Genomic DNA, 14030 nt, shown 5'->3' on the forward strand with positions numbered 1-14030 from the left:
TGAGGTTTAGCCCCACTGCTACCCACGGTTCCATGTTCCCAGCTAGACTGTCAGCTCCTTGAAGGTTGCGTTCCTTTAATGTCTCATGCACCTTGTACACACTTTACAAGTACAGCAAACCAGCAACCAGGAATCACCCACAACTGTTCAGAGGCCTACTTAGAGCGAGTATTTCTCACATTTAGAAAATCTCCCAAGGAGCTTAAAAAAAACCCGACCGAAAGCCAACCAAACATGAGCAGATGAAAAGATGGATGGTGAGGTGCTCATCTCCATCATGTTTTTTAGACTGGCCTAACTGGCCAGAGCTGGGTGGGATACATGTACTGCAGCATCCAGAGGTGTGAGGAAACTGCCGTAGCCTGCTCACTGGGCTGGGACACCCCTCCACCCCCCACCCACAACCATGTCTTGAATGCTCGAATGTGCTGTTCACATTCCAACAAGCAGAAGTTGCAATTCCCCTGTAATTTTTCAAATCAGTAATTAAAGCCTGGCTGTCTTTAATGAAGCTGTTCTTTGCGTGGAAAAAAAAAATGCACCAGAGATCGCAGAGTCTTACTGAAACCACTGGCAGCACACAGATAATCTTCAGTTTTATTAACAATTTAAAAATCTAAATATTTAAAGAGGCCTGGGAAGCCTACCTAGAAACAATGCCCTCTGGCATTTCCAACTGAAACATGTCCAGATACCTCACTGCACACCCCGCCCCGATGACAGACAACTTGGTAGCACAGCGAATGTCTTTGTATTTTTACTATTTGTAGAAAACCGGCATTTAGATTTCAAAATGTATGATGTTACAAAATTACCAGCAGCAGTCTTAAGCATTTCAACGATGCTTATGAACTCCACTTTGCTGACACAAACAAGGCTATTATTCCAAGTTCAAAAAGCAGGACTTGTCCCAGTGGGCATGTTATACGTCCTGCAGATACTCAGGCCATCTTGCTCAGGACCCATTCGTGACCGTGTCTTCTTCCATCTCCTCTTCACCGTCATCAGTGGGGCCTAAAGAAAAACACAAAGCCACATGTCATACTGATTTTACAGCATGTTTGCTCAGTACACGAGTGGCCAGTCTGTGAAGCTATTGCACACTACTCCCTGGACTAGCTACAAATCCCAGCAGCCCGTGCCCTCAAGGAGCTTACAGTCCAGAGACTATCTTTGGCAGCTATGGGAAGGGATGGTCAATTCCTAGGGGGAAAGGATCACAAAGGTGTTTTACAAAAAGTCAAACTCATTGCCTGACATTCTAACCTTCTTTGGATGAGCTGTTCATTCATTCATTTTTTTGTGAAGGTAAAAAGCTTATACGTTGTGTTTTATTCTTACAACTATCACAGGGAAAGAAAATGGGAATATTCAAAAAACATTTGAAGGGCACCTGGGTGGCTCAGTTGATTAAATGTCCGACTTTGGCCACGTCATGATCTCATGGTTCATGAGTTCGAGCCCTTTGTTGGGCTGTGCTGACAGCTCAGAGCCTAGAGCCTGCTTTGGATTCTGTGTCTTTCTCATCTTCCTCTCTCTCTCCCCCTCCCCCACCTCTCAAAAAATAAACATTAAAAACAAACATTTGAATGTGTACCACATGCCAGATAATAGGACTACTCAATGACTTTATTGTCTCTAAATGAGGGAAAATACGGCAAAAACCAAGTCTGTTATGTTTACTCATTAATTTATGAGATATTTTGGTCACTGTATTCTGAAAAAGGAAACGTTTTAACTATCAGTGTTTGGGAAGATTACTGTTGGTTAAGCCTATTGTTTTTACAGTAGACTCAACATCACATTTCTAGATGCAAAACTACCAAGATAAGAATGTCAGTCCAGTTTTAGCATACTCAGAAGCCTAGGCCCACTGCAATCTATGGAGTGCCCTGAACAATTTCTACCTTCCTCTCCCCAGTAATCTTTCAGATTGCTCTGAAAATCCCAAGAGATCCTAAGGCTCAAAGAAAACGTTTTGAGGGGAAACAGATTAATTCAGTAAGTCTGTCATATTACAGTCACAATAAGCAATTGTGATATTGCCTCTTCCCCTGTCAGTACTGAGCCTTGGAGCCCTTTAATACCCTTCTAATGCTGAGGACAAAGACCTCATCCATCACAGTCTGCAGCGCCTTGCGTGGCCCAGACATGCTTTCTCTGTTGGCTCACCCTTCTCCCTGTGCCTTGAACTCCACTGCCATTGGCCTCTTTCAGTTCTAGTGTGCAAGGCTCCTTTTCACCACAGGTGCTTTGCCTGCACAGTCCCTCACTCACCACTTTGCCCCTAGAATGCCACTCTGGCCTTTGTTTAGTTCAGTAATTCTCAGACACGTTAGTTTTGGGACCCAAAGAACTTTTGTTTACGTACATTTATCGATACTATATTAGAATAATCAACACTGTATTAGAAATTAAAGCTGAGTATTTTAAAAAAAGTAGTAACTCGTTAAAAAAGCGTATCCGTTGGGGCACCTGGGTGGCTCAGTCGGTTAAGCATCCGACTTCAGCTCAGGTCATGACCTCACAGTCTGTGAGTTCGAGCCCTGCGTCGGCCTCTGTGCTGACAGCTAAGAGCCTGGAACGTGCTTCAGATTCTGTGTCTCCCTCTCTCTCTGCCCCTTACCCCCTCACCCTCCCTCCCTCCCTCCCTCCCTCTCAGTAATAAACATTAAAAAAAAAAAAAAAGACCCCTCAGAGTCCTATGCCATAACATTTTATATCAAGTAGCTTATCTTCCAAGAGCATATGAAAAAAGGGATTTTGTGTGCATTAGATGGTAATGAGGCACTATTCTAACATCCTTGGGTCATAGCACCTCAACTGTTTAGGAATCCACCTCAAGTATAAGATCAATCTGGAAGTACACAGACAGACCACATGTCCTGACCTGATCTGCGTTCCCTGCCAGGTATCTGACCAGACTGCAGCAAGCCCTTCAGCCGCTCTACTTCAGCCAGAGTTGACGCATTTGCTATAGCATTCTGGAGGACAGAAAACAACAGAGAAGGACAATTAAGTATCAATCACCCAGAAAACCTTACAGAAGTCCATAGCAACTTTTTGATCATCTAAGTATCAATCACCCAGAAAACCTTACAGAAGTCCATAGCAACTTTTTGAGGTGGAACATTCAACAGCTCTACTGGGAGAATTTTATTGTCACAATGAGCAAATGATTACTGCACATGTCCTAAAATTTTAGCTAATTAAAGCACCTATGTGGAATTATGTTACCGGATAATTTAGGAAGCAGTATTAGGAAACTAGGATTTCCCACTGATCATCAAGCAGATCTTTCAGACAGCAAATCTCTGAAAGTAAAAATTAAGGCAAACAACCAAGACACCATACTTCAGTGACTGACCGTTCAAATACCCTGGGAAAATGGAAAAGAACTAGAGCTGTCTCTGTGCTGACTGGCTCATAGAAGCGATTCACATCAAAGGTGGTTGAATAATCACTTTAAGCTAGTTCCCACCTAACACAGAAATGGAGCAGGAATCTAAGTGTGGGGGGTGGAGGGTGGAAACTGCAATGTTTAGAACTTGGTCTATTACATATTTTGTGTCCTAAACCCATGGCAACTCTTCTAACATATTTTTACCTTGATGGCTTCTACATCCCCTGGAGACGGCCCACCTTTCTTTTTGTCAGTCGGCAAACCGGCACCTGGGTTGAAACTTGGGAGGGGAGGGAAGAACATAACTGTTAAATCCAGACCAATGGAAATTGCTTCTCTTTTACTTTCAAAAAGGCTTTTGAAAGTAATTCAACCAGTGTAGTATCTTATCTTTGTTAACAAACTGATACAAGAAACTCTCTCCTTCAGAAACACCACCCAGTTCATCTTCCTCTAGAGAAAGCAGGATATATACAGTGTTGCATTAAGACTGAACACCGGAAGTATTTGCTAACCTGGTAGAAATCTCATGTGATGTGTGGACCATTGAAGGTCATGGGCTATCATCACACAAATTCAATACTGTATTAGTCAGTCACAGGTGTTTTGTTTAGTTCTGTAGGAGGCAAAAAGCCAGACAGATAGTGTTTCTGAAGGTGAAGTGGAGTGAAGTTGGATATCCGTATCTTACGTTTTGCTTCTCCTGGCAATATCCTTTGCAAGTTGTGCACCCCGTTTGCCCTTGAACATTTTCTCTGCTTCCTGACGCTCCTACAGCAACACCACACACAGAGTTAATGGAAATAGGAATACCACATGCATTTAGATGCATTCCTCAGAAAACACGGAAGAAAACTCTTCTGAAATACTCGGGGCTGGTAAAAATACCAAAAAGTCAATTTCAAATTAAAAGGAGACACAATGGCCTTGCTTTGTCTGGTGAAGTTCCCTGAAGAAAGTTCCCCCTCCTAGTTTCAGGGAGGGGCTCTGGAGGAACTAGGAAGGTTTAAAAAGGAAAGAAAAAAAAAAACAACAAAAAACAAAAACAGAAACAAAAAACAAGGGAAAACCCACTCCCTGTAAAGGGAAAATCATTCTAACAATTAAAGCTGCTGAAAAATGGATTCTATTAAGCTCCCCAAGGGGGAACATATCTTAAGCACGGTCTTGCTGACAGTGCTCACCGCGGCTGATACTGTGCTACAACCTCTGAATGACCAACACTACTGCACAAGACAGCTTTAACTCAAAGTCCTACTGTAAACTCTGCTACGAAAAAAAAATCTGACAACATTTTGTTTCCCACATTTTTATGACAAACCAATAGTAAAACACATTTGGCAATTAAAAAAAAAAATCAACAGCAAAAGTATAAAATAAAACATGAACGTATAATGACTTACAACCAACAGAAAATACTTACTTTCAGTTTCACCTTCTGGAAATCCAGTACTCTGACTTGTGGAACTTTATAAATTACATACAGTCTGTAATGCTTCTTATTTGTTACAGGATTTCTTAGGATACTGCAAGAAAAGGAATAGCAATGCCAGTCTTGTTCATAGTGTAGCATTTCAAGAGGTCCATTTTAATAAAATCAAATGAGTCCATAAACTAAGGAAAAGTTGACCTTTTTTTTCCACAGTTCAATGTTATTCAGTTAACATTAGGGAAGTTTTAATAGAGCACTGGACTTATTTTCAGTATTTGTTTTTAAAAGGTGCTTCTTACTAACTGATTAAGATCAAGGCTGATAATGGTGTCATTGTAAAGGACTTCCCTGTCACCACCACAGATCATTTCCATACCTTAGGTAAGTCAGTGATTTGAGAGATGCCAAAGGGTCCAGATCACCCTGTAAAATAAATGGCCATAGATAAGAACATGAATACCACAGGCTTTTTTTTTTTTTTTGAGAGAGAGAGCACGCACGTGAGCAGGGGAGAGTGGCGGGTGGGGGGGGGGAGAGGGGGAGGGAAAGTGGGGGAGGGAAAGGGAGGGAGGGAGAAGGAGGAAGAGAGAGAAAAAGAGAGAGAGAGGGAGGGAGGAAGAGAAAGAGAGGGAGGGAAGAAGGGAGGGGGAGGGAGAGGGGGAGAGGGGGAGAGAGGGAGAGAGAATATGGATCCCAAGCAGGCTCCATGCTCAGCTCAATCCTGTGACCCTAGCATCATGACCTGAACCAAAATCAAGAATCAGACACTCAACTGACTAAGCCCCAGGTGTTCCCCCCCCCCACCCCCCTGCCATAGGCTACTGTGATACTCTGAAATGGCAGATGTCTTTGGAGCAAGGACTCTTTTTTTACTGCTAGCATCTAGCACAATATTAGCGCACCACAGATGCTTAATAAAAATTCTGACAAACTGGTGAGTAAATTTGAGCTTCTTAAACTGAAAATTTTAGCCACATCCATAAAAACTTGTGTCTCAATATCAAAATAGACCCCCCCCCCCAAATTGATTTCTTGTAGCAACCTCAAAAGGGCTAGAATTTAAAGCAATGATTTAGAAAAGAAAGAAATGTCCAAGCTGATGTAACTCTGGAACAAATCATTCACACAGGTTATCTCCAGCTGGATTTTGGTGGAAGGTGGTTTTTCCCACTAGTAACTGTACATGCCTGGTGGTGACACAGACATTTCATGGTTGAGAGGAGGCACCTTTATTTTTTTAAATGTTTGTTTATTTGACAGAGAGGGGGAGAGAGAGCTGGGGAGGGGCACGGAGAGGGAGAGAATTGGGGCTCGATCTCACAAACCATGAGATCATGACCTGAGCTGAGAGCAAGAGTTGGACACTTAACCGACTGAGCCACCCAGGCGCCCCATGGGGAGACACCTTTACTCAAGCCTCCCTCAAATCGCTTCAGATAATTATTCAAGGACAAGGAGTTTGGTTAAAAAACAAAAACAAAAAAAGGACCCAATTATGGGAAAAGGCACTTTTTTGGTATTTAATCTTCCCAAATCATCTCATAAAACAGGACAGCAAAACCAAAGTCTATGGTTAACCACTACAACTAAATCAGATGAAAAGGCATTCTGGCAAGAACTCTAAATCAGGAATGGGCAGAGACCGACTACTGGGAGAGCTGCAAGGCTTATAGGGGGGCAACATCTGTGCAGGATGAAGCAGAGGGAAGGCAGAGGCATCCAACAAGCCCGAGTACTCCAAAACGACTGACAGTTTAGTCGGTCTGAGAACAGCAGCCAACAGATACATACATCCCAATAATGAGTCCAGTTAAGTCTGTGATGAGGCCTGATGGGACCAGGCAATTTGGGCCCTCACTCTTAATACTAACCAGAAATGGTATCCCTTCCAGGACAAAGGCCTACAAAGGGGAGAAACTGCTAGGATCAGACTGAAATTGAGCAGGACGGGGGCAAGAAGGACGATGAGAAAAAAGTAGACACAAAAAAGCAAGAGGGGAACAAAGCCAGGAGTTCAGAAAATAAGCTGCCATTTAAAAATTTTTTTTTTTTTTTCAACGTTTTTATTTATTTTTGGGACAGAGAGAGACAGAGCATGAACGGGGGAGGGGCAGAGAGAGAGGGAGACACAGAATCGGAAACAGGCTCCAGGCTCTGAGCCATCAGCCCAGAGCCCGACGCGGGGCTCGAACTCACGGACCGCGAGATCGTGACCTGACTGAAGTCGGACGCTTAACCGACTGCGCCACCCAGGCGCCCCATAAGCTGCCATTTAAAAAACACTTCACAAACACTGGAAGAGGGAGCCCTAAGCTTGCTACTGGCATGTCACCACTAAAATATACAGGATGACCTAAAAAGGAACAAAAGCAGGCAAACATGGCATGATCCCACTTAGATGTGGAATTAAAAAAAAAAGACCCCCTCTCAGCAACAGACAGTTGAATGGTAGTTACCAGAGGCTGAAGTGGAGGTGGGGGGGGATGAGCTATCTGATCAAAGAGTACAAACTTTCAGTTGTAAGATGAGTAAGTCTGGACACCTAATGTACAACAGGGTGATTATAGTTAATAATAATGTACTATTGTATACTTGAAATTTGCTGAGAGGGGCACCTGGGTGGCTCAGTCAGTTAAGTGTGTGACTTAGGCTCAGGTGATGATCTCAAGGTCTGCGGGTTCGAGCCCCACATCGGGCTGTGTGCTGACAGCTCAGAGCCTGGACCTGCTTCAGATTCTGTGTCTCCCTCTCTTTCTGCCTCTCCCCACCCACCTTGTCCTCTCTCCTTCACTCATTCTCTCTCTCAATAATTTAAGAAAAAAAAAATTTTTTTTTTTGCTGAGAATAGATCTCAAGTATTCTCAACACACAAACAACAAGTAAATATGTGAGGTAATGGATATGTTAGATAACGGTAATCACAATGTATACATTTCTCAAAAATCACAATGCACACCTTAAATACATACAACTTTTATCTCTCAGTCACACCTCAATAAAGCTAAAAAAAAAACCCAAAAAGGAACAAAGAATGGCAACTTTCGTTACACTCACACAGACTACATAAAACATAATGATGATGTCTTAGTGGGTTTTTAAAAGACAGAATAACTAAATAACATGTTGAAGGGTTTGAAATGTTTAACATCATTGTACTGTTTAAGAAGCTAAGGGTAATGAAACTTAATGAATGTGTATTTTTTTATTTGTAATATTTAAAAAAAATTTTTTAATGTTTATTTAATGTTTTTTAAATGTTTTGAGGGAGAGTGCGCACACATGCACGCGAGAGCAGGGTGGGGGCAGAGAGAGACACAGAATCTGCAGCAGGCTCCAGGCTCTGTGGTGTCAGCACACAGCCCAACGTGGGGCTCAAACTTGAGGGGCTCAAACTCATGAACTGTGAGATCACGTCGTGAGCTGAAGCCAGACACTTAACTGAAGGAGCTACCCAGGAGCCCCAATGAATGTGTATTTTTAATTCCCACATTGCTAAGATAGGAATAAGTAGGGGCACCTGGGTGGCTTGATCGGTTAAGCGTCCCACTCTGGATTTTGGCTCAGATCATGATCTCAGGGTCATGAGATGGAGCCACACTGATCGATCCACACTGAGCATGAAGCCTGCTTATCTCTCTCTCCCTCTGCCTCCCTCCCCTGATCTCACTCTGTCTCTCTCTCTCTCAAAAAAAAACCAAAAAACAAAACAAAAAAAAAAAACACCAGGAATAAGTAATTCCTACACTATTAGTAGGCAAAGAATGACAGAGAAAGAGAATGAACACAATGGAGAAAAAAAAAAAAAAAAAGAAATGCAGAATGGGCTGTCAAATAGTAACCTCCAGAAAAGAGAGAAGACAAACTCCAATACACCAGTAATTACATTATGTAAATAGACCAAATACTTCATTTAAAATATAGACTTCACATTGGATTAAAAAAAAAATCCTACCACATATGCTGTTTTTAAGATACAAACCTAAAATACAAGGCACAGAAAAGTTCAAAGTAGATTCTGCATGGACAAAAATTTATCACACAAACACTAAATAAAACAAAGCTTGTTTTGGCGTAATATAGCAGATAAAACAGACAAGGTAAAACAGCACTAATAGAGATAAAGAGGGGCACAACAGAATAATAAAAAGATTAGTTCACTTGGATGGTATTAACAATTTAAAATTTGGGGGCGCCTGGGTGGCTCAGTTGGTTAAGTGTCCAACTTCGGCTCAGGTCATGATCTCACGGTTCGTGAGTTCGAGCCCTGCATCGGGCTCTGTGCTGACAGCTCAGAGCCTGGAGCCTGCTTCGGATTCTGTGTCTCCCTCTCTCTCTGCCCCTCCCCCACTTGTACTCTGTCTCTCTCTCTCTCAAAAATAAATAAGGGTAAAAAAAAAACAACCTTAAATTTGTATGTATCCATGAAGATAACTTCCAAATATGTAATACTAAACTTGACAGAACTCTAGGCAGAATGAGATTTTAACACACCTATACAACACACCTAATACACCAAGCTCAGTAACTGACAGGACAAACTCAGCCTTCATCTTTACAAACAACTTTAAATATAAGTACAACATACACAAAAATGCAAGCAGCCTCTATTACGCCAAACATTTCCTATGAATGTGAATTTTGGGTTGAATACCTCCTATCTTTCAGAAAAGACACGGTCTCAGATCAGCGCTTTCTTATTGCTGGAGTCAAGTACTCTGAGAATCTGTAGGAAGCTCAGGACTGAGTCCACAAGGAAAGGAACAATCAGGAAAACAGGGAAGGGAGGTAAGATCACAAAAGCACAAAATCAAGTTATATGACATGGACTTAAACTTACCCAATGTTTAAGCGAAAAACTCAGGTTATAAAACAATGTATGCCATGAGCTCAATTTTGTTAAATAATCCCATCCAAATAGAGAAACCTTGCCCCTTATCTCACAGGAAAACCAATTCCAAGTGATCACTGACCCAAACATGAAGAGTAAAATAAGTTTCCAGAATGTAAATGTGCAACAAAAGTTAACATGTTACATATGTAACTAAATGTTTTGCGGCAGCCAGTGAGAAGAGAAAAACAAGTGAAACTAATTTTAGTAGAATATTATTTAACCTATTATCCAAAATATTATCATTTCAATATCAATATAAAAAACTGATAGTCTACATTTTTTTTTTGTACTATGTCTCTGAAATCTGATGCGTATTTTAGTTCTAGTACATAGCAATTCAGAGTAGCCAGGTGTGGCTAATGGCTACCATACTGGAACCTACAATTCTAGAAAACAACTTAGGTGAGTTTTTCTGGGACTCTGGGGTAGGGGAAGCTTGACAGACCATCAAACGCACTAGCAACAACAACAAAAGACAGATAAACTGGACTACACTTAAATTAGGGACCTCTCTATGAAGACACCCTACGAAGGTCCAAAGGTGAGCTACAGAGTGGAAAAGGGTATTTGCAACATACATAACTGAAAGAGGCCCACCCGGATCTTGAATTAAGAAAAAGACAAAAGATGGTAAGATAATATTCTGGGTTTTCCAAATTTTCTTTAAGAGGTGTGCAGCACCTTTAATTCCTCCCCCAAATACATTTCCCCTGTTCAACTTACCAGTTCCACGAGACTGTTGTTGGTGAGAATGAGCTCTGTCAGGCAGGGTAGAGCCTGATCAAGTCCCTCACCTATACGGCTAAAATGAAAACAAAGACTTCGTAAGAGTGAAAGAAAGCTAACAATTTTATCAAAGTCCCTGCTCAGAAGACTTCAGACTCCAAAGATGGAAGAACTTTAGAGATCTTTCTCCCAACACCTTATCTGACAGAGGGAAAATGAGGCACAAAGAGGACACCTTGTCACAGGGTTAGTGGTGGAAGTGGAATGATTCTAGAACCGATGTGTCCTGAAGGGGTGCCTGGGGCTCTTTCCATTACCACACTGTCCAGGGAAAGCTAAGTGAAGAACAAACTGCTCAGCTTACTTCATGACTTTTGTGCAGGTAGCACAGAAATACAAACAACTCTGCATTCACAGCTCAGGTACACGGCGAACAGCTACACCATAAGGGAACAGTTAACTCATAAGAAATATGCCTATTGTAAAAAAGCAAGTCACTAGTACTTCCTAGCACTTCTTAAAGACATTGTCTATAGATCTTCAATAACTTTTCTGATGAAATTTACTCAGAGATGATGAAAGAGGGTAAAAAACAAAACAAAACAACCCCTCAATGTCAATAAGTAATATTCTACAAATCAGTTGTAAAAAAAAAAAAAAACAAAACAACAAATGACAGAGGAGATAGAAACAGTCAAAAATATAATTTTGAACTTTATGCATCTTTTAAATATAATCCTCTGATAATTACAATTATTGTTTTAGAAGCCAAAATATGTACAAAACTGCATGTTTGTAACTTAAATATTTATTACCATGAATAGATAAGTATTTCTGAATAGATGCAAATAAAACTGGACCAATGCCAAGTTAATCTCTGGATCTGTATGGGAAAAATGCAGCTTGTTTCTCATTTTTGGAAGAAATACAGAGGCTCAACTGGTATGTGCTACAGCGTCTTCAGGGAACACTGCAACATTGTACTCTAGCAGAAAAAAAAAATTACTTTCCACCAGCAGACACTTACCATATTCTATTGTTGTTCACTAATAATGTTTTCAGCCTTCTCAACAAAGGAAAACCATCCAGTTTCCTGATTTCATTGTCAGAAAAATCAATAGCATCAAACTGGTCTAAGGTGGCACCTAGATTTTCAATGACAGGAATTTTATACCCTACAAAATGGAGGGAAAATACACAAGTATTAATATAATTAAAAGGTACCTGAAAACATTAGCAGTACTTCACGGTACTTTGACTCAACGTTTCCTTTTATTCAGAAAGTGTTTACCCAGTACCTATGCTGTGCCAAACAACTGTTCAAATGTGCAAGGTATTGGCACATAAAATGAGGAACAAGAGGGGCGCCTGGGTGGCTCAGTCAGTTAAGCGTCCGACTTCAGCTCAGGTCATGATCTCACGGCCCGTGAGTTCGAGCCGAGCGTCCGGCTCTGGGCTGATGGCTCAGAGCCTGGAGCCTGCTTCGGATTCTGTGTCTCCCTCTCTCTGCCCCTCCCCCATTCGTGCTCTGTCTCAAAAATAAATAAACGTTAAAAAAACAAAAAAAACCCTGAGGAACAAGAGTCGCATGTCCCAGTTGCCGCGAAGCTTACAGTCTAGGAGCGGACACGAAGATAGTGATGACAGCAAGGACCAGGGCTATGATAATGAAGATACACCTATTCACAGTAATACTGGTAGCTAACATTTATTTGTAAGGCTATCTACAAGGTGCCTCACACTGTTCTAGTTAAATGGCATGATGACAATTTACACTGTGAGCTGCTTACTGTCAGTGTCCAAGTCTTGTTCATACGTTGCAGACAACAGTTCTTAACCTCTTTTGCATTCCCACAGGCCAGATTCATCGAACTTAGCAGGACACCCTAGAGATGCCATGACAGTTCTACCTCCCCCCAGCTCCAATCAGGAGTTGAAGGTCAATGGTTTATGCACAATGGTAAATCACCTGTGAACAGTTCACTCAAATACTGATGTCTAAAATGGACATGGCTATTGTGCTAGGTGCTGGCAGAAGAAACGAATCCAAGCCAAAGTTAAAGTACATAATTCAGAGCTGCTAGGGCTACATCAAAGTGCTGCACCAAAACAAGTATCCTCAACACTCCATGCACTTCAGACTTAGAAGCTAGAGCTCACTGTGAGTGGAGAGAGTGGGAGTGGTCAGTTACTCTTGAATTGAACTTTTCCCTGGGAAACTTAATTTCAACAAAATGAAAGCACCGGGTTTTGTGAATCAGGAATCCAAGTCGAAAGTAGAGCCTGCAGTAGCGCTGCTCCTCAGATGGTGTTGCCCCTATGGAGCCAAATCTAAGGCGCGAATTGTATTCTATTACATCCACTAAGAAACTGCCTTTCACATCCTTCCTCAAGTCTTTTCCTTGAAATGCCGAGTAGACAGCTGCACCCCCAATTTTTTAACAAGCCTTACTAAGGTTGGAAGCGCTACATGAATCTGGGTAGTTCAGAGCTTCCACTTCTTACACACGGCACTCGTAGTGCATTCCTCTTGAAAATGTTGTGATAAAGGGGCAGCATCAGACGACTGAAGCTAGTAAGAAAGAAAACTTGGGGGAAGCCATCGCTTTTGTTCTCAGACTTCATTTCCTCCCTCGCAAATTACTTATAAGTAACACGTATCCTGTCTATAATCCCCCAATAACACTCTAACGTCTTTACTGAGAACGAACCGATCGCTGAGCCCTAGAATTACAGTCATTAACATTCTCCCAGCTCTCAAACAGTACAGACTGCGAAATACGCCAAGCAAGGCCGAATTGAGGCCCACGGGTGTGGATCAGGAAGCGATCAATCAATCAGCTGGGTGTGTGAGTAGGAGCGAGGCCAACGGAAGCCTCAAGAAGGGCCTAGGGATGGATGGTCTTTTGGCAGCAAAGGCAGGACTCAGGGCCGGGAGGCGCTGGCGCTGGCGCAGCCGGGCTTGGCGCCCACAATGCGGGCCTCCTGGCCAGGCTCCAGCCCTCCGCGCACGCGGCGGGACGCGAACCACCGGGCGGCGTGCTGAGAGGCCCGATCCCTTCCCCGGACTCACCCCGGAGGTCCAGCTCGCGGTCCCGCACAGCGTTGGTGTACTGCGCCGCCTGCTCGATCAGCTCCGCCGTCAGTTTCACCATCCTGCCGCCTCCCGCTGCCGGTGCCGCGGCCCACCGGCTGCTTCCCGCCGCCTCCGGCCCGCCAGATTTCCCAGCGTCCCCCGCGCCCCGCCTCCAGGCAGCACCAATCGCAGCCGGCCCGTGCGCGCGCAGCTCGACGCCCAGACCGAAGCAATCGAAGGGCCACTCCCGAGATCTTGTTCTTTTTGGAGGTCCTGGCGCCGGTGAAGGTGACTCAGGTTCTGGGTGCTTCCTTAGGGCGTATCTGGAGGAAGGCCCCCGATTCCAGGTGTTTATGTCCGCAAGTTAAGCAAATGTGAAAGCACCCGAGTGGAACTTTCTCATGCATTGGTGCACCTTCAGGTGGAAGGGGACGCTGTGTCCTCACTCCACTCAGGAGGGCGGGCACCCCTGGGATCCAGTGAGGGGTCCAGGACTTCAGGT

At 43.0% G+C, this 14030-nt stretch overlaps 1 protein-coding gene across 1 annotated transcript; it reads right to left on the reverse strand.

Annotated features, from left to right (window-relative positions):
• Positions 1-579: 579 nt before the first annotated feature.
• On the reverse strand, positions 580-13707 carry SNRPA1 (small nuclear ribonucleoprotein polypeptide A'). The gene is made up of 9 exons (XM_045448814.1): positions 13526-13707; positions 11480-11627; positions 10450-10528; positions 5212-5258; positions 4827-4929; positions 4095-4174; positions 3608-3683; positions 2891-2984; positions 580-1014 (listed from the first exon to the last, which is right to left on the reverse strand). Exons 1-9 carry the CDS (start codon positions 13605-13607, stop codon positions 956-958), a joined length of 768 nt encoding a protein of 255 aa, XP_045304770.1. The 5' UTR covers positions 13608-13707; the 3' UTR covers positions 580-955.
• Between the last annotated feature and the right edge of the window lie 323 nt (positions 13708-14030).

Source organism: Leopardus geoffroyi, chromosome B3 (assembly GCF_018350155.1).
Source record: "Leopardus geoffroyi isolate Oge1 chromosome B3, O.geoffroyi_Oge1_pat1.0, whole genome shotgun sequence".
Lineage (NCBI taxonomy): Eukaryota > Metazoa > Chordata > Mammalia > Carnivora > Felidae > Leopardus > Leopardus geoffroyi.

Excerpts from the sequence above, each read along its gene's own strand:
- SNRPA1 (XM_045448814.1), bottom strand. The coding sequence starts at position 13,607 with ATGGTGAAACTGACGGCGGAGCTGATCGAGCAGGCGGCGCAGTACACC. Across the intron at positions 11,628-13,525 it reads CCGCGAGCTGGACCTCCGGG|GGTATAAAATTCCTGTCATT; the intron begins GTGAGTCCGGGG and ends TCCATTTTGTAG. Across the intron at positions 4,930-5,211 it reads AAATCACTGACTTACCTAAG|TATCCTAAGAAATCCTGTAA; the intron begins GTATGGAAATGA and ends CTTTTCTTGCAG.